This window comes from Mastigoproctus giganteus, chromosome 9 (assembly GCF_048544385.1).
Source record: "Mastigoproctus giganteus isolate SK-2022 chromosome 9, ASM4854438v1, whole genome shotgun sequence".
Taxonomy (NCBI): Eukaryota; Metazoa; Arthropoda; class Arachnida; order Uropygi; family Thelyphonidae; genus Mastigoproctus; species Mastigoproctus giganteus.
Window position 1 is genome coordinate 204343611 of NC_143583.1, and position 21814 is coordinate 204365424.

General features: G+C 37.3%; 1 protein-coding gene across 2 annotated transcripts in view; it reads right to left on the minus strand.

The window, feature by feature from the left end:
• Positions 1–18735, minus strand: part of LOC150081050 (uncharacterized protein C8orf76-like) — a 95395-nt gene extending 76660 nt beyond the window's left edge. Inside the window, exons 1-2 of one of the 2 annotated variants that reach the window (XM_090381321.1) lie at positions 18603–18735; positions 1217–1465 (exon numbers count right to left, since the gene is read on the minus strand). In XM_090381321.1, the coding sequence (XP_090237447.1) occupies positions 1217–1465; positions 18603–18614 (261 nt within the window). In that variant the 5' untranslated portion in view covers positions 18615–18735. Of the gene's footprint in view, positions 1–1216; positions 1466–18427 lie in introns of both variants that reach the window. The other variant, XM_090381320.1, reaches the window with a different exon arrangement.
• Between the last annotated feature and the right edge of the window lie 3079 nt (positions 18736–21814).

Here is a 21814-nt window from a genome sequence, read left to right on the forward strand (position 1 = left end):
AACTGATTTGTTGCTTTTAACCCTCACATCTATGTGTGGACACACACACAAACACATATATAGAGCCTTTTGAAGACTAAATGCTCAAGGCATAATACGTTATGGGTTGAGATTAACTATATAATATTGGTGTAAATACACCATAGTTTACCCATAAGTTTAACTACATACGTAGTGTAACGTACGTTTAGATTTTATCTCATATTGTGGCTACCTTCAACAACGAGATATCAGGTATTGGACTACATCAAATAAATAATGCTTCTCTAGTAGAGGAGACTACTATTATTTATTCTCAGTGGGCACCACCACCACCCAGATGCATTTCGGAGCTTGTTGGATTGCTCATCAGTGGGCAAGTGAGCCAACAAGCTCCGAAACGCGTCTGGGTGGTGGTGGTGCCCACTGAGAATAAATAACAGTAGTCTCTTCTACTAGAGAAGCGTTATTTATTTGATATAGTGCAATACCTGGTATCTTGTTGTGAAGATAGCCACCATATGAGATAAAATCTAAACTATGCCATTACATTAAGTATGTAGTTAAACTTATGGGTAAACTATGGTGCATTTACACCGATATTATATAGTTAATCTCAACCCATAACGTATTATGCCTTGAGAATTTAGTCTTCAAAATATTATCATTATCTTCACCATTTGGCATCTCTCATATTGTGGAATTAACTTTGCAACCGTGATGGCATGTCTGCATTACCAGGGTACCTGCCCGCCCACTGATGAGTGAGCCAACAAGCTCTGAAACGCATCTGGGTGGTGGTGCCCACTGAGAATAAATAACAGTAGTCTCCTCTACTAGAGAAGTGTTATTTATTTGATGTAGAGCAATACCTGGTATCTTGTTGTGAAGGCAGCCACAATATGAGATAAAATCTAAACGATGCCATTACACTACGTATGTAGTTAAACTTATGGGTAAACTATGGTGTATTTACACCAATATAGAACCTGCATTAGTTCTTGACCTGTATCCATCTGTGTAAACTAAGTAACCTTTATCTAAATCCTTGCACTTTTGAATATCTAACCTGCAGGTTAGATATTCAAAAGTGCAACTTTCTTAAAAATATCTGATATGCTATTTACAAAATGATTAACTTTAAAGCTGGATGTATTAAACATTAATTCCAACCTTCTAGATAAGCAGCTATTCTTATTAATAATGTTATAATGACTGAAACGATAAGAAAACTTACTAAACTCAGGGCATATTCCAGAGCTTCCTTTATATGTCCACCATGCAATAGGGATCGTGATAATCCTTCTATATAGTCTCTCCTTATGGCAGTGTTTGAAAAAGTTAATGATTCTGATGCCTCTAAACATTTCTTATACATTTTGGCTGCTTCAGAATATTTATGAGTGAAGTAAAAATAATCTGCCCGGCTTTTGTAACAAGCTAAATTCTCTTCAGGGTCTGTGGATATCTGATCATGCAAAAACCACTAAAAAAAGAAATTATAACCTAATCTTTACAAACAAATAAGTAAAATTTCATAGCAAACAAATTACATCAGAATATTCCACTGTTTAAAAGAGAGTCACAAAATGCAACACTTTAAATAAGTTATAGAATGCATTTACAGAAATGTTAAGATCAAGTTTATTTAACTAAATTAATGTCATAAAGTATTAAAAATACATGAATGAGAGAAAATAACAGGGGTGGGATCAACAAATCTATTTCAGATTTAAGTGCTGCATGCAACTCTGGTATCAGGTTTTTATAAAAAAGAGTAGTAATATTAAAAAAAACCTGTTCATTTCAATTTTATACAAGGTATGTTTTGAAATAACAGTAGCTACGTGTACAACACAGTGTTAGACTGACATTGAAAAATACACCATTTCATGAAGCTACAGCAACATTAAGAATGTTATCACATAACATAATTAAAGAAACTACTCGCAAAGTAATTTCTTGATTACTGGAATTTTTTTTATTTGTAAAATTTTCCAATTTGAGGTTATGGTGCATATAAAATACTGTATGGTATTAAATTATATTTCTTACAAAAATATCTTGGCATTCAGGAATCCAAACCTGATTTCTTGAAGAACCTTTAAGTTGGCCAACTCAGATTTACAGGAACAATCTTTATGATATCTCTCACTGTATACATAACAAGATTGCCCATACAGTGCCTCAAAAGTATGTGCAGAAAATTCTGGGGTAAATTCTTAGGCCCAAAATAAGAAAATGCTAGCATTAGTAGTGGCAAATGATACAAGAAAGCAAGCTAGCAACGTTAAAAAAAAAAAAAAAAAAAAAAATATTAAACTTCCCATTCCACCTATTCATTCCCTCTAATAGCTTGTCTAGTTCTTCCATGAATTTAATTCAAGCCATCTACTTCCACAACAACAGATGGAAGCCTGTTCTAACGATCAACCACCTGCTAGCTAAAGGCAAACTAACTGACATCTATCCTGCAACCATACTTCCTCAACTTGAATTTATGGCCTCTTGCATGTGTAGTCTCAGCAAGTAGAGGAATACCATTAACATTCAACTTATTCAATCCAATAAAGGATTATAACACCTCAATCAGATTTCCCTGCATATACCCAGTCTCAAGATGCTGAAATTTGCAGAATTAAAGCCTTTCTAGGTAAGTGACTCTTTTGTTTCCTTCACCAGCCATGTTGCCCTTCCCTGCACCCATTTCAGCAGATCTACATGCTTTCTAAAGTGAGGCCTCCGGACCTGTATACAGTACTCAAGGTGCAGCCTACCATGGCCTTATATAAAGGGATACCTCCTTATCCCTGCTAGCAAAGTTTCTGTATATAATTGAAAAAACAACATGAACTGTCCTGGCAACATGTCTGCATGGCTCAGAGAATTTCATGTCTGACTGCACAATTATCTTTTTCATACTCCACTAACCTTAGTGTAGTACCACACAGTTGATAACTTACTCTGGGGTTACTGCTACCCATACAGTACCTTGCATTTGTAGTACCACACCGTGTAGTACAACACAGTTGATAACTTACTCTGAGGTTACTGCTACCCATATGCAGTACCTTGCATTTGTCAATGTTAAACTTCAACTGCCATTTATTAGCCCATCAATCCAATTTTCCTAGATCATGTTGCAGTAGCTCATCCTGATGATTGTTAACTACCCTCCCAACCTTTGTATCATGTTCAAACTTAGATATTAAGCCAGATAAACCATAAATATCACTGATAAATATTGAAAACAATAGGCCCAGCACTAAACCTTGGGGACCTCCACTAATAGCATTAGTCCATGAAGAGCAGGGTCCATTGATAACTACTCTGTCTTCTTCCACTTAACCATCCCTTTATCCATTGCAGTAACTTTCCCTTAATGCCATACTGCTCCAGTTTGTACATCAGTCTTTTATGTGCAACAGTATCAAAAGCCTTCGTGAAATGCAAGTACTGTATATGATTTTTTTTTGGCTGATGCTGCATAAGCTTGCTTTCTTGCATTAAATGCCTCTACTAATGCTAATGCTAATGTCAAAATTATTTTTTACATCCAGTTCCTTGGTCATTGCATCATAGTAACCTATCAGATTGGTTAAACAAGACCACCCTTTAACAAATCCATGCTGTGATTATGGTATAACTGCATGCCTATCAGATGATCTGCATTACTTCTTTAATTCCATAAAGTGATTCCATTATTATCCCTGGAACAAGGATAATAATGCTAACAGTTAAGTCTGTAATTACCCATGTCACCTTCTGATCCCCCTTTATGAATTTCCAGTCCACAGGGAATCCAAGGATGCTCCCATAATTATGGCTAAGGGTTTGCTTACCTCCTTTACTGCCTCCCTTAATATAATTAGATAGATTCCATCCACCCCAGGTGCCTTCTTTTATTTATGTCCACCTTCAACAATTTCTCCTCCACTTTCCTTTCCATTATCATCATTTAGTTCCTCGTTAAAGTGTGATAAACTTCTGGCATCCCCTTCTCTAAAGAATTCCTCATGTGTGAATGTAGATGCAAAATACTTCATTTTGTCTGCAACCTGAACAGCTTCATCAATAGTTAACCCATTGACATCAAGTGGCCCAATTTGATTCAAAGCCTTCCTTCTAATGTTAAATAAGCATAGAAGTCTTTGCTATTTTTATTTGCATTCTTTTTCAGGAGACTTCTCATAATCTGCCTTAGCTTGCCTAACCTCCTTTGTGACTTTATTACACGCTAATTTATATCTACTATAGGATTCTGTATACCTGATAATTTATATGTATCTTCTTTCTTCTCTTCTCTTCTTTGCCACCTGTCTCAATAGTTCATCTGACATCCATTTAAGTCTAAGAATTGAACAGTATTTCTTCATTGGTATGAAAACCTAGTAACTTCTTTGATAATTTCCCCGATTACTTCCCATTTAGAATTTTCCGTTAGTAACATCATCAAATGGTCCCATTGCACAAAATTTAAAAATTGTCTGAGACCACTGTATCACCATTACATCTCTATGTCTCTACATTGTCTTTATGTTAGGTCTCCAATTAAATCCCACATTAGTACACTGTGATTGCTTCCACCCTGTGGGTCTTTTACCTGCAGATTCTTCATGCATGAAGAATCACTGCTGATAACCAGATCACGAGTATTGCTTCCTCTTGTTGCTTCTCTGAAATGCTGCTGTTGAAAATAATCATACAAGAAATCCGCAAAAGTTTTGCTAGTGTGTGAGTGGCCAATCATCCTTCCTCAATTTGAATTTGTGCCCCCTCATGTGTGTAGTCTGAGGAAGAGGAAAAATCCCATCAGTATTGAGCTTGAACAATCCATTCAAAGCCTTAAACACCTTGCAGGTGTCTAGTCTCCAGATGCTTCAATTTACAGAAGTGAAGCCTTTCTTGGTAAGAGCACCAATTGTTCCCCTCACCAATCTCATTGCCCTTCTCTTCACTCATTCTGGCAGCTCTACATCTTTCCTAGTATGAGGCTGCCAGACCTCTTTGCAGTCTAAGTACTCAAGATGTGGTCTGACCATTGCCTTATACAATGCGATAATCATCTCCTTATCCCTACTAGCAAAATTCCTGTATATCACTGACAAAACTCTATGAGCTGACCTAGCAGCCTTTTACACTGCTCAAAGAACTTCATATTTGACTGCACAATTACCCCCAGGTCTCTTTCATTTTCCACTAGCCTGACTGTTGTACCACACAGTTGGTACATTACTCTGGGGTTACTGCTACCCACATGCAGTACTTTGCATCTATCAATGTTAAACTTCAGTTGCCACTTCTCAGCCCATCTGCCCAAATTTTCTAGATCCTGTTGCAGTAGGACACTGCTTTCCTTAACAACCCTGCCAAACTTTTTTTCATCTGCAAACTTCAACACGAAGCCTGATATACCTTCATCAATATCACTGACAAATGTACAAAACAACAGTGGGCCTAACATCAAACCCTGTGGGATTCCAATAATAATATTAGTCCACAAAGAGCAGCTTCCATTGATTACCACTCTTTCTTCTCCCACTCAACCATCCCTTTATCCACAGCAGTAACGTTTTTTTTTTTTTTTTTTGTTTATGTAAACCCCAAACACGAGAGGTATTAGAACCAATAGTACTTAGTACCATGCTTCGGTTGGAGGTTGAGGAGACAAAAGAAGATATTTATCGACATTGGACTTGAACTTCTGTAGATTGTGATTTTCATGAAATAGGTATGAAGGAAGGTTGTTCCAGAAAACGGCAGCTGAATGAATAAACAAGGAAGATGAAAAGCTGGTTCTATGAGTTTCGAGTTGGACAGTAAATGAATGTTGGCTGGTGGCGGCACGTGTTCGGACTGTTCTGAAAGAGAGCGGGAATTATAGAAGCCAATTCAGAAGAACACTGCCATGGAAGTATCTGTAGAACAGGCATGCAGCAGAAACAGTATGTCTATGAGACAGCAAGTGGAGAGACTCTGTTCGAGATGATTCATTAATTAACCTAACTGCCCTCTTCTGAACAGAATCAAGAAGCCTGAGAGAGGTTTTGGGGGCACCTGCCCCAGTTGCGGGAACAATATTCCATGATGGGGCGAATTTGCGATTTGTAAAGAGTGAACAGCTGTTTAGAAGAAAAGTAACGCTGAGAGTGAAAGAGAAAACCAAGTTTTTTAGATGCAGAGGAAGCAATATTTGTAATATGCTTGTGCCAAGAGAGATTAGAAGTCAGGGTAATCTCCAAAAGAGATACATCATTTTGCCTAGAAATTGGAGTGTCACCAAAGATAAGCATAGGAGCAGAAGAATACTTTTTTTTTGGCTGATGCTGCATAAGCACATAAACTTGCTTTCTTGCATCACATGCCACTACTACTACTGAGTTTTAGAAGAATTACCAGGAGATCAGCATTTAAGGAATTAGTAGCAGATTTTCGAGAAGTTAAAGCTGATTGAGCAGGACAAGGTTTCTCAAAATGGAAAGTGGAATGCAATGTGCTATCATCAGCAAAACTATGGATAGGATTTCCAGTCAATGGAAAAAGGTCATTAATATACAAGAGGAAAAGAGTGGGGGAAAGAATTGAACCTTGGGGGACATCAGCATTAGTGGAGAAGTTAGAAGACAGAGAGCCATCTACCATCACCTCAGTAAGCGATCAGAGAGAAAACAGATAACCAATTACAAAAAATAGTTGGAAAACCATAAGATGGAAGCTTGTTTAGAAGACCTTTATGCCAAACATGATTGAAAGCTTTTGAGATGTCAAGAGCAACTGCTTGTCTTTCACCGAACTTTTCCATTGAATTAGTCCATAAATGGGTAACATAAGCCAGAATATCACCAGTGGATCGACACTGACGGAATCCATACTGGCGATCGTTGATCAGACGGAAGGTTTCTAGGTAGTTTAAGAGTTGACGGTTAATTAATTTCTCCATTACTTTAGAAAGAGTAGAAGTAATTGCAATGGAAAAATAATTGGATGGGAGGGATTTGTCACCCTTTTTAGGAACTGGCTGGATATAAGCAAATTTCCAAGCAGAAGGAAAAACACCTTTGGAATAAGAAAGTGAAAAAAGGCAGCAAAGAACAGGAGTAAGTTCAGGAGCACAAGTTTTGAGAACAAGTGGAGAAATGCCATCGGCACCGGAAGCTTTTTTAGCATCAAGATTCGTCAAAATCCTTCTGACATTGTTTTGACAGAAGACCACAGGAGGCATTGAATGGAGTGTTGGTAATGGTGGGTGTTTTACCAAGATCATTAATACATGAGTTGGAAGAAAAATGGGATGCTAGCAGGTCAGCTTTATCCTTTGCTGACGTGCCAACAAAACCATCTGGTTTGGACAGAGGTGGGAGCAGAGATGGGCAAAAGTTGCAGCCAATAGCTTTGGCAAGAGACCAGAATGCTCGGCTACCATTAGAGCAAGAAGCAAGTTTTCTACTCTTAGCCTGTTCAAACTCTAGTTTGGACTGATTAATAACTGCTTTACAATTGTTGCGAGCTTTGGTGTAGGCAGAAAATGAAACTAAAGAATTAGAAACAAGCCAATTACGATATGAACATTCTTCTCTTGAACAGAGTTAGCACATTTATTGGAAAACCAAGGTTTAGATAAAGGACAAGATTTTAAAGTGGAGTGTGGGATAAAGGATTCCATTCCTGCTGAATAATTTTACCGACGTGATCTGAGCAAATGTTGACATCAGAAGTTTTGAAACAGTAATCCGACCAAGGAAAAAAAGAAAATAAATCTCGCAGGTAATCCCATTTTGCATTCTTGTAATGCAAAACAATATGAGGTTGGGAATAGCCATGAGATAAAGGCTCCATTGGAGAACAGACAATAACCAAGTTGTGATCTGATGTGCCGAAATGATCTCTCACTTCGACCGTGTACTTAGAAGGGTTATACATGAGAAAAAGATCAAGCGTGTTGGCTGTATGGTTAGGATTGTCCGGTTTTCTTGTAGGTAAATGAACAATCTGTGCAAGGTCATTAGTAATTGCAAAAGCCTCAGCATCTCGACCAGCTGGGCCGGTGTGACTATAAAATGGAAGCCAGCTGGAGTTGTGAACATTAAAATCACCAAGGAAAATTACCTCACTTTTAGGAAAGGTGGACTGGAGAAAGTCAAGTTGCAAAGAGAGGAAGTCAAAGAGCTCCAAGTGATTAGTGAAATTGGGAGAACGGTAGAGACAACAGATGAATTTGACACAATGAGGTCGAGAGATTTTAAGCCAGAGAAGATTCCAAATTACCAAGTCTTTGACAGGGAATATCAGAACGGACATATGCACAAGTACCACCTTTGAGGCGAAAGGAATCATACAGCGAATAATTTTGGCAACTGAGATGAGCAGTAGTTGAAACAACCGATAACTGTCCATTTCCACTTGCAAACTGCAAGTGGAAATGGACATCGTTGAAATAAGAATTGATACCATGTGTATTTGTGAAATAATTAGGAAGTGTTTGGGAGGTTTAGATATTTTCGCAGATAAGCTTACTCTATTAGTTTGACAGTTCATGGTGTATTCAATCAATAGTAAGAAAAAGTGGGTGGGACATGCTGTATGAAGTAATGAAATTTTTGGACATGGCGTACACATGGTAAGAATATACCCATATCCTTGACATAACTTGGCCTCGACAATGCCCCCCCACATGCACACTACTCAGACTCCCTCCAGTCACTATCTGGCAGCATAGAGGTAGCAAGATTATACACTAGCTGATCTAGAAGCCTCCTAGAGTTACCAATAGGTTCGGTCAGGTGTAGTAACTAGCGGCCGGCCTGCGAACACGTTTTAGAGCTGTACCTTCGAAATGTAAGGAAGATTAGATCTCGCCACGATGTTCATCATAACCTCAAAAGTCATCAATCATATTGCATGATGGAAGAGATGGGGAAGGGGTGACTGGAACTTAGATCTGGAGACTAAATATGGATTCCACCACTTCAAGCCTCCAATAAGCAAAGTGCTACCACTTGCACTTAATGTCACACTACTCAAATTTGTAAAGTGGTCTTTTATGTGCAACAGCATCAAAAGCTTTTCTGAAATCCAAATATATGATATCAAAATTATTTTTTGCTTCCAGTTTTTTTGTGACTACATTGTATTATCTAATCAAACTGGTCAGACAAGATTTTAACTTAAGAAACTCATGCTGTCTGAAGTATAATTTCAGCTTTGTCTAGATGATACTGCATTACTTCTTTAACCAGTGACTTTATTATTTGCCCTGTCAGAAGGTAAGCTAACAGATCTGTAATTATTCATGCTACCTTTGATCACCCCTTTGTGAATTAGGAATGCATTCACATATCTCCAGTGTTCAGGGACCTCCCCTGAATCCAAGGATTTCATAATTATGGTTAAGGTGTTGTAGTTTTAAATGTTTTCCACCAACCTTATGTAGAAATAAAACACAACGAAAACGAAAACTGGAATCTTGATAACTATGTATTTATAATAAATTATATTTGCCTGTATTTACAATAAATTATATTTAACTTTACAACTAAAATATATAAAATATACATATAAAATATATACATTAAAATATACTGGGTTAAGAACAATAAAACCATAAAATACATTAAAATATACTAAATTAAAAGCAATAAAACCATAGCTTTCAAAGGCTCCTGCCTTCTTCTTCAGCGGTATTTTCTTTGTTCTGCGGCACATCTTTAAATACCAGCAGGTTCACGGTACTCATCACGTGTTTCATTCCCATGTGTTCCGTTCTCTTGTGTTATGGAACTGGAAGTGGCTCGGGAGTGGGGTCATATGGAACCGTTCATCCCTTCTGAGGATAGTAGCCTCGAAGAGGGGATGGATCCGCGTTCCTCTATCTCTATTAATGTTCACTGTGGAACAGATCCGCAAACTCTCGAGCCGCTTGCGGTCCCAGAACTTATGCGCCCGATTGGTGATGATAGCATCGTCCGACGAGATCTGGTGCTGCTTCTCCCAAAAATGCTCTGCCACGGTGGACTTACCATACTCCGCATTTCTTATTGCCTTAGTGTGCTCCCCCAGACGATCTTTGAGATGGCATTTTGTTTGGGGGAGATCGTCTGGGGGAACACACTAAGGCAATAAGAAATGCCTATCAAAAAAAAATTTTTTTTAATGCTCTTCAATGTCCAATAAAGTGTAATTCGCCATCCATGCCTTAGCATTAGCAGGGCATATGATGCAAGAAAGCAAGCTTATATAGCATCACAAAAAAAAAAAAAAAAAAAAACCTTCCCATTTCACCCATCCATTCACTCCAAATGTTTTAGTTCTGCCTTGAACTTATTTCTTTGAATTTGCTATTAAGAATTGGCTTTTAATTAATACTGTAATTAATGAGAAAAATGGCTGAATTTCTGGCCAAACTGTAAATGCTATAAAGCATTTCCAATTTATGACAAGGAGAAACTGACAGCTATCTGTTTGTGTACCAAAAGTTATTTTTTGTGCTAAGGAGTAAAATTTTCTGAGTTAATTTTCTCTGAGTTAACAGGCTTTCGGCCAGGAATAATAATAGGGTATCACATAAGCAACTGGCATGTATGTGATATTTCAACAATATTGAAGATCTCCAGGTCGATGACTGGTGATGTGATCCACAAGTGGAAGCAGACTGGTGCTGAAACAATCACAAAATGATCCAGAGCAGTGCAAAGAATTGTCCTCTCGAAACACAAGTTAACATTGTTGCAACATATACAGGCTCTCAGTGAGATGATTGGGCACACCTCAACAACAGTAAAGCACTCAGGACACTGCTTGATATGGGTTAAAACGGTCATGCATCATCTAAAAGCCACTAATCAGTGACTAATAGCAGAAGCCATCTAACTTGATGTAAGGCCCACCATTCTTGAACTACAGACTACAGGAAATCTGTACTTTGGAATGATGAGTCATGGTACAGTCTGATGGTCATGCATGGATGTGATGGGTACCAAAAGAAAGCTACCTACATTCATGGTTTTGTTCAAAACAACTAATGGTCCCAGGCCAAAAATGGACCATTAGTTGTTTTGAACAAAACTGTGATGGCTGAGGTCTATCTAAATATCTGGACAAGAATGTTTTATCTACATTATGGAAGTGTGTCGGGAAGTCCATACCTGTAGCAGCAAGACACTTCATGTCATACTGTTGCTTTGTGACAGACTGGTTTAAGCATCGAAAAGTTGGACTGGAGAGCCCAGAGCACTGGCCTGCAATTAATTGGTTCACCAGATGTATGTGAGGAGAGATTGCCCAAAAAAACAAAGCTCAATTGGTTGCCAATTTGAAGGCTGAATGGCAGAAAATATGAAAACACATTTACAAAAATTGGTTGTAAAGTGTTCCATGAGGACTGGAGGCTGTCATAAAGGCTAAAGGTCATGTTATTCATAGGAAAATAAATAATGTCTTTCAGCACACATTATTAGTTTTCCAGTGAATAATGGTTATTTGTAGATATGTAGGCATCCAATGTAGGTGTTTTGTTGGGAGTTATTTATAATTGACTGGCAGCATACGCAGAGAAAATCATTGGAGAATATCAGTGTGGTTTCAGACCTAATCGCTCAACTGACCAGATTTTCATCTAGAGGCAGATACGGGAAAAAGCATTTGAGTATAATATACACTTATTTAACCTATATGTAGATTTCAAATAAGTTTTTGATTCACTCAACAGAGAGGAATGATAAATGATCTCCTTCTGGGCATACACACAAAGATTGTTAGGCTCATAAAAGCAACCCTGGCTGGCTCTAAAGCAGTGGTGAGAATTGACAATGAGTTGACTCCCTTTGACATTAATGCTGGTGTTAGACAGGGCAATGCACTCTCTACTGTGTTATTTCACTTGGTTTTAGAGGCGGCTGTCAGAAAATTAGAAGTGATTGAACACATAAGCACCAAGACAGTGCAGGTCTGTGCATATGTTGATGATGTTGCTATTATTAGTAGGACTAAAGGAACACTGGAGGAAACAGTGGCCAGGCTGAATAGTGAAGCACAAAGAAGAGGACTTAGGATAAATGAAGCAAAGACAAAATATATGGAAGTCCAGAGAACAGCAGATAACACAGAAAATTTAAGAACCAGCAGCTTCTCGTTTGAGCATGTTCAAAATTTTGCCTATCTAGGTTCACAGATAAACCAGTCCAACTCTATTACTAATGAAATTAAGCCAAGTATCCTGAGTGGAAACAGATGTTTCTAGGCACATGAAAAACTAATGAAGTTCAGAGTATTTATTGAACAGGCATTTAAAATTAAGAATATACAAAAGTCTCATTAGACCAGTTGTAACATATGGTTGTGAAGCTTGGACATTAACAAATAAAGATGAGCAGTTGTTGAGAGTGTTCGGGCGTAAAATTTTGCGAAAAGCCTTTGGGCCCATACAAGACGATGGATCCTGGAGGATCAGAATGAACCATGAACTTGACAATCTTATTCAGGGTGTGGACATCGTCAGATTTGTGAAGAGCCAGAGACTTGCCTGGTTGGGACATGTTATGAGAATGGATGACAGCAGAACAACTAAGAGGATAATAAAATGGAAACCTACTGGTAAGGAGGGCAAGAGGAAGACTGCGGAAAAGATGGATGGATGGATGACGTAAAGAGGACTTAAAGGTCACGAGAATAAGAGGTTGGAGAAGTTTGACTTCTGGGAGGGCTTACTGGTGGAACACTGTTGAGAAGGCTAAGACCCACCTTGGGTTATAACACCAGAAGAAGAAGAAGGTGTCCAATATTAATGGTAAGACAGTGTATATGCACTATACATGTAAAATTCTGAAATTTAAGATAATTTCTCTAGCAAGATTTATAAATTTAAAGTTTATATTTAAAAATTTAAATGTTTTTTTCAAAGTTTAATAAAATCAGCCAGAAATACTGGTCATGCCAACAGTTAAAATTATTTACATCATTTCCCATAGATAAATGTCTGCACTTAATGCTGATTCACTTAGTGCTTCCTACAACCCTCTTTAATAGTACTTTAATAGTGCTAACAGGAGACACCTGTATATAAAATACTCTTGTATATATATTATATATACACTCAGTGATTACTGAACTGTGACCACTCCATCCGTAATGGACTATGTTGCATAGCTTGCAGGCAGCTGGTGGTGTTTGCTTAATATGGGGCATGCTTTGCTGGCAAGAACTAGGATTCCTGGTGCATATGAAACGTTTCACTGGAGATGTCTACCAGCAGCTCTAAGAAGACCATGTGCAACCCACCTTGTTGCATTTTATCCTGGACAGAAATGGGATCTTCCACGGCAGTAATGTGCTGTGTCATTGGGTCTGTATTGCCCATCTTAAATGACCTCCAAATTCACCTGACCTCAATTTAATTGAATGCCTGTGGGATGTTTTGGAATGGGAAGTGAAATGGATGTCTTTAGACACTAGTGGAATCAATGCCTAGGCAAATAGCTGCTGTTATCCGTGTGAATGGTGGCCCAACATGGGTATTAGGTAGGTGGAAACTAATTTTTGTGTGTATATCCACTCAGTGAATTGTACATGTACTGTTTTGTACCATTTTGTATACACTGTGATCACTGAGAGTATATATACAAAACCACACATATTAGTTCTATCATATACAGTATTCAAAACATATCTAATATTTTTTTCTTGTTTATTTTTAGATTTCCTTTAAATTCTAATTTCATTTTCAACGATTTTACTTCAACGATGGGCAGTTAAGTCTGTTATCACTAACCACATACAATTATATGAAACATAACTGTACATTTAAAATTTTTTAAATAAGTTGCATAAATAAAATATAGTTCTATACAATTAACATACTGAAAGGGAAAATGCCACAAGGTATCATAGCTTTCAACAAACAAATATTTTCTTCTTCAGCTGTGTTAACTTATGTCTAGCAATGCACTTCACTACACCTGCATGACACACAGGGGATTGGCCCCACACCCATCATTACTATGAGAATGATTTTTATGAAGATGATATAATTTCAATCACATCATACATAATAAAGGATCTACACGTCACATAGGTTTATTTAGTTGGATTGCCGACACAAATAATACGGCTGAAGAAGAGAATGTCCTTTTGTTGAAAGCTATTGTACTTTACTGCAGTTTCCCTTTTTTGTATTTTAATTATATGATGTATTTTAAAGTTTTAAATATACAGTATTTATATTTTTATATTTTATACAACTGTATGTAAAAAGTGTCCTATTGATATTAAAGGAACTTTGAATCAGTGTGGTTGGTATGTGTTTTAGTGTGTTAGTTGTCTGATGGCACCAGGGATTCCCCCATCTCCTGTGGTTGGTATATGATAGAACTATATGTATCATTTCACTGGCCTTAGGTTCTCTCAACATATATACAATGTTCACCACGCACGCAGAGAGCCGGCCCATCCATTAGGCAAACCTAGGCAGTCACCTAGGGTGCAAAGGTCCTAGGTGCACTTTCCAATAAAATGTAATTTTTTTTATTGGTTAAAAAATATAATTATTTAAATTAAATAAGGTAATAATTACAGCAAGCAGATAAATATTATAGATGAATGGGTGGGAATAGGTAAGCTTGTTGGTAGACAGGGTGATGGATAGATAGGCAGATGAATGTACAGAATACAACTGGGGCACAAATTTTGTCTCGCCTAGGGTGCATGAAACCCTTGTGCCAGTGGCATGGGATGGTATAACTTCTCTCGTGGAGGAAATATCTGAATAGTAGAATTTTTGTCTGACTGGCAAAATGATGACACCTAGCTATGGGCATAACAAACAGCTTTTTTAAAAAATAGTAACACTGTAAATATACATGGAGAAGCCTGAATGGACTAGTCTAAAACATATTTTCATTATCAAGAAAAAAAAGTTGAACTGCTAAATAAATTCAATACTGAAAGTGACTGTGGGTTAGTCAGAGCAAAAGTCCTGATTAAAAATCCAGTATTAGTGGCAAATGATGCAAGAAAGCTAGCTTATACAGCATCAGCAAAAAAAAAAAAAAAAAAGCCAACATTTCCCATACTACCCTGTCCATCCCCTCTAATAGTTTGTCTAGTTCTGCCTTGAATTTCAAACTACCCACTTCAACACCAGATGGGAATTTGTTCCAACAATCAATCAGCCACTAGCTCAAGGCAAATTTCTGCACTTCTATCTTGCAACTATCCTACCTTAATTTGAATTTATGCTTCCTCATGTGTAGTCTGAACAAGGGGCAGAATGCCACCAGAATTGAGATTACTCAATCCATTTAGTCTTAACCACCTAAGTCATTTTGTAATGCCTTGAATTATAGAAATAATCCTACAGCAATAATCTCACGGCACTGAAATTTTCAGATGAAACCTTTCCTGGTAAGAGCACCCTTTTGCTCCCCTCTAATCTGGTTGCTCTTCTCTTTTTTTTTTTTTTTTTTTTTTTTTTTTTATGAAAATCTCAAACACGAAAGGTATCAAAACCTATAGTACTTAGTACCGTGCATGGGTTGAAGGAGAAGTATGGGGGCGGGGGGGATGCTGGAAATTTTGCTCTAGAGACTAAACATGGGTTTCACCACTTCAAGCCTCTAATAAGCAAAGTGGTGGTATTTCACCAGTTGATGAAAGTCATCTACCACCTACATCTCTGCACCTATTCCAACAAAGCTATGTCCTACCTAAAAAAAAAAACATGCTTCCACACCTATATGCAGTATTCAAAATGTGCCCTAATAATTGCATTATGCAATGGGATAATCATCTCCTTATTCCAGCACCATAATCATCTCCTTATTCCAGCTTGCAAAATTCTTGTATCATAAAATATTGGATTGCAAGCAAGAAAATTTTTCTCCACTGATGACGTAGATTATGAGACATGCAACCAGTGTCCTTACATGTCAACCCCAGGGGCTCACATCTGGTGAGTATGAGCTTGGCACCCCCAGAGTCCTGAGCTGGATATCATCATTCTTCTCTTTCATGGTGATTCCTTTCTACTTCTGACTCTTGTTTTCTTTCTTTCTCTCTCTCTCAGGGTAATTAAGAATTTTTTTTTTTTTTTTTTTTGGCTGGTGCAGCATAAGCCTCAGGTTTCCTTGCACCATATGACTAATAATAATAAAAAAATGTCACCGCTAGGCCCTGTTCAGGAATTACTTGCGGGGTCCTGTTTGTTATTTCCTTACCTCCATAAGTTACTTGTAAAAACTATACAGATATTATTGAAAGTGAATATAACATAAAAATTACATTTTTAAATAACATCCTATGTTTGATATCAAACGAAACATACACACTGAGAATGAAGTATACTCTCCACTTCTAGCAATTTTCAAGTTGACTCGCGGAAGAACTCTTGGAGTAATGATAATGTGGGTAACTAGACATTATGACAGAGGTAGGCTTGACAGAAATGTAGAAAAAATGTGGATAGTATTATCCCTGTTTGACAGAAATGGTTGAACATGCTTGTGGCCGGTCCTGGTCACAGTTGGCAGGTGAACTGAGCTTTGTACCTTCTCAATTTATCTGAACACATTGTATAAGCTTTGTGTGTGTGGGAGGGGGGGGGGGCTACTCAGTTCAAACTTTTCACAGAGCAGAAGATCTATTTTGAGACTAGACATGCAGTTTATGAAGTTTGACTTCAAAAAGTATCACCAAAATGAATAAGAATGAAATTATTTTAATGAAATTATGTGCAATATGTGATGTATTCAACCTTGTCATTCACACCCTCAGTTTTATCAAAGGCACTTGCATAGCATCTGTGATACCCCTTTTTGTTTTAATTATAAAGCATTAATTTTTAGCTTTCTTACTGAATTGAAAATGGTAACCTATTAATTAAGATTTGCTAAGCCCAATTTAAAAATACTGAATAAAACAAACATACAAAACAATAATAAAGTTTTTATATTGTTTAAAATTTTCAAAGTCACTGATCCCCAGACACTCGCGTGGCAACTGGCAGATGCAAAGTGAACATTGTTTTTTGTCAGCTGTTTGCATTTAGCCTGTGAAACTAAAGCTCAACAGCAAGATTAGACACCTATCACTGGCCTCCCACAGGTTCCAGTGTGGGGGTTTGGTTATTGCTTGACTGAATTCTGTTAAACGCCTCATAAAAAATGAATGTCATGTAATTCATAGTATATCAAAATGAAGGCAAAAAATATTCTATAATAAATTAGAGGATATTGGTGGGCAAAGGTACACAGAAAGATTTGATTTATTTTACAAATTTAAAAAATAACAGCAAAATTTTAAAAAGTGGCACCTATCAGATGCTACATTAGCAGTGGAAGGTTAAAAATTTAATATATAGTGTACATGCAGTTTAATATGGCATGCTAATTAAAGTAGTTGGTGATATGTATCTCCTGTACATTAAAAGTTCAACTTGTGAAAAGAAAGGGGAGGGGAAGTTTAGCGGTTAACCAACTATATTAACCCCAGGTGCTCACATCTGGGCTTGACACACCCAGGGTCTTGAGCAGGATATCATCATTCTTTTCTTTCTTGGTGATTCCCTTCTACTTCTGACTCTTGTTCTCTCTCTCTCAGGTTAATTCAGAATTTTTTTTTTTTTTTTTTGGCTGGTGCAGCAAAAGCCTCAGGCTTCCTTGCACCATATGGCTAATAATAATAACAAGCAGCATGAGTTCGAAAAGATCTCTTTCTCTCTCTCTCTCTCTCTCTCAGGATAATTCAGAATTTTTGGCTGGTGCAGCATAAGCCCCAGGCTTCCTTGCACCATATGGCTAATATTAAGTGGTACTTCTGGTATTGTTCATTTTTATTGAAATTATGCAGTAATGGCCATTCCCTATATGCAAAAAAAAAAAGCAGTTCTGCTAAACTGTGGTGTTTTTTTTTTACAATTAACCCTTAAATGCAATGCATCTTACAGTTACCATAGAGCTATTTTAAATCTTATTATTTTGAAAAAAATAAAAAAAAGTTTTAAATTTCTATGTTAGGGCATTATTACGAGTTAACCCTTCTTTTGGAACACATTCTCGTTATACATATCTATACCTATGAAAATCGCTCCTAATTTACGAACTCCTTGTCAGGAAAGCAGGATATTCGTAAATCGAGGGCTTTACTGTATTTACGGAAGTTAGGGTAACCAATAAAGATCATTGGCGATCTATCACAATGGTTTTATTCCTTAATTTTGGGTGGAAAATTATGAGTTAATAGTCATTGTACTACACAATAGTAAAAGTAAGTGTGAAATAAAAAAAATTTAAATTACTTTTATGATCACAACCTTATAATATATTGAAAACTAGCAGTTTATCAGCTGAGTGACGCCTATTGTTGTTGAACAGCTTAGATTGTTGTTTCATTGATCCTTAAGGGAAAGAAAAGAATTTAATGTACAGTTTATATATATATATATATATGGACTATTTCTTACTCCCGGATTGCATATCTTCGGTTTATATGAAAGTAACAATTCTCCTTTCTTTTCACGTGGCTTTTCGAACAGATCGTCATCTAATTCTGATCCAAAATCCATTCAATAGGGCAGATAAACTAAGTTTCAGAAACTCACACAAGTCATTATACTGAAATTTCCAAATAACACTTACGAAATCAAACATACTCGACACTAAGAATCCCGCCAACCAAACTAAAACTGTACACAATTCGCACTCACCGACGGAACAACAACCGCCGACAACATAAAATTAGTCTAAACCACAGAGACGTAAGATATGTTACTACTCTGTGGTCAAAACCAGCGCTCTTCACCTTACAGATTCCATTTTAATTAAGCATTACAAATGTTACTTTAAGAATTATAAAGACAAATTAAATTCAAGATAACGGTGTATCATACAAAAATGTAGGTAATATTACAGAATATTACTTTGTTATCGTTTATATTTCATTCTACTATAGAGTATTTTTGGGCAAGAGCCCCACGATACTTGGTAGAATGACTAGCGTATAAATTAGGGCAATTGCATCAGTTTAATTGTATATATCTACCGAAGTAGTTAAGTTGGCATCGTTTTAATTAGAGATATAATTAAAACGATAACAACTTAACTACTTCGGTAGATAGGTATGAATTAAACTGATACAATTGCACTAATCTATACGCTAGTCATTCTGCCACGTAGCATGAGGCTCTTGCCTTAAAATACTCTATAATGTATACTACTGCACACCATCAGGCATCTCTCACATTGTCGAGTTATACTTGTCACTACTGCAACAACCATGGTACCTTCCCGCCTGCCCGCCCACCCACCGATGAGCAGCCAATAAGCTTCGAAACGGTGCTGTTTGGGTGGTAAATTCCGCTGAGAATAAGTAACGTTAGTCTTCTCCACTGGTAAAGCGTTACTTATACGAGGCTGCTGGAACCAGTACAGGGAAGGGCAACAAGATTAGCGAATGAAACAAAGGGTTGTTCTTACGAAGAAAGGCTTAATTTCTGCAAATTACAGTGTCTGAAGACTAGGCACCTGCGAGGAGATCTGATTGAGGTGCATAAGGCATTGAATGGTTTGAGCCAGAATTCTTCCTCTTGCCCAGATTAATCGCCTGGGGGCACATAGATTCAAATTGAGGAAAGACAGTTGTAAAATAGATGGGCAGAAATTTCCTTTTTAATCAGCGTGCTGGAACAAACTTCCATCTGTTGTAGAAGTTGACAGCTTAAATAAATTCAAGGCACAACTAGACAAACATTTGGAGCGAATGGACGGGTGAAACGGGAAGGTTTTTTTGGTTGATGCTGTACAAGCTTGCTTTCTTTCATCATATGCCTCTGTTAATGCTAATGGTAAAACCATGGAAACTTGTTGTGAAGGTATTCACAATATGAGATATAATTAAAATGATGACAGCTTAACCACTTTGGTAGATAGCTACGAATTAAACTGATGCAATTGCACTGATTTGTATGCTAATCGTTTCCTTCTACTTTTCCTTATATATCCTCACTAAAAGCACTGTAGCATGATCTCTCTCTCTCTCTCTCTCTCTCTCTCTCTCTCTATCTCCACTACTTATACGTGACAATATAAGTAGAGATCACATTACTGCACTGAGCCAATTTCTATTTTTTGTAATTTCAATACTCAGAGGTATTTCAGTATTCACAAGCCCATTGCCTGTAATCAAGTCACAAAGGAGATTAGGCAAGCAAAGGTAGATTACGAGACATCTTTAGCAAAGGATGTAAAGACTTCTTCATATATGTAAACTCTGGAAGGTAGGGGATGAATCAGAGTGGTCCACCTGATATCGACGGTTCAACTGTTGATGATCCTGATCTGGTAGCTGACAAACTGAATGTGTATTTTGCATCTACATTCACATATGAGGGAATTCTATAGGAAGTGGAGGCTAGCAGATTATCAAACTGTACCTGGGAGTTAAATGATTTTGTAATAAAGTGGAGGAAAAATTGTTGAAGTTGAATGAGAGAAAAGTGGAGGAAAAATTGTTGAAGTTGTACATAAGAAAGGAATCTGGGCTGGGTGAAACCTATCCAATTATATTAAGGGAGGCAGCAAAGGAAGTAAGCAAACCATTAGCCATTATTATGAGAGCACCTTGGATTCAGGGGATTTTCACATCTCCTGTGGACTGGAGATGTTCAAATGTGTGCCCTGTTCACAAAGCAGGATCAAAGGGTGATGGAATTATTTACAGATCTGTTACAGCTAAAATAATGAAATGACTGGTTAAAGAAGTAATGCAGGAACATCTAGACAAGACTGCAATTACAGTTCAGACACATCATAGGTTTGTTAAGGGGAAATCTTGTCGGACCAATTTGATTGATACTACGATGTGGTTACAGAGGAACTGAATGCAAAAAATAATTTTGGTATTATATTGCATTTTGCATTTCAGGAAAGCTTTTGATAGTGTTGCACATAGAAGAGGGCTTCTGTACAAATTGGAGCAGTGTGGCATTAAGAACAATTTGCAGCATTGGATAAAGGGATGGCTAAGTGGGAGGAGACAGAGAGTGGTAATTAGTGAACACTTCTCTTTGTGGACAAATTTTATTAGTGGAGTCCACCAGGAGTTAGTATTGGTTCAATTGTTGTTATCTATGTTTATCAATGATATTGATCAAGGTATATCAGGCTTAATGTCTAATTTGCAGAAAATACAAATGTTGGCAGGATGGTTAAAGACAGGAATTAAGGTAGGCAGATGGGCTGAGAAGTGTCAACTAACGGTTAATATTGACAAATGCAAAGTCCTGCATATAAGTATCAGTAAAACCCCAGAGTAACGATCATGTTTATGTTCCCATTGTGAATGTTGGTATGACTTCTTAATTTTATGGTAACGTTTGTTACGATATTTTTGGGTTTAATTTTCATTGTGAATGGGCCTTTAGAGAATACGATATATATATATATTTTTTTTTTATGTGAATCCCAAACACGAGAGGTATTAGAACCTATAGTACTTAGTACCGTGCTTGGGTTGGAGACTGAGAAGACGAAAGAAGATATTTGTTGACATTGGACTTGAACTTCTGTAGATTGTAATTTTCAGGAAATACGTATGAAGGAAGGTTGTTCCAGAAAACGGCAGTTGAATGAATAAATGAGGAAGATGAAAAGTTGGTTCTGTGGGTTTGAAGTTGGACAGTAAATGGATGTTGGCTGGTGGCGGCACGTGTTCGGACTGTTTTGAAAGAGAGAGAGGGAATTATAGAAGCTAATTCAGAAGAACAGTGCCCATGGAAGTATCTGTAGAAGAGGCATGCAGCAGAAACAGTGCGTCTATGAGACAGCGAGTGGAGAGACTCTGTTAGAGATGA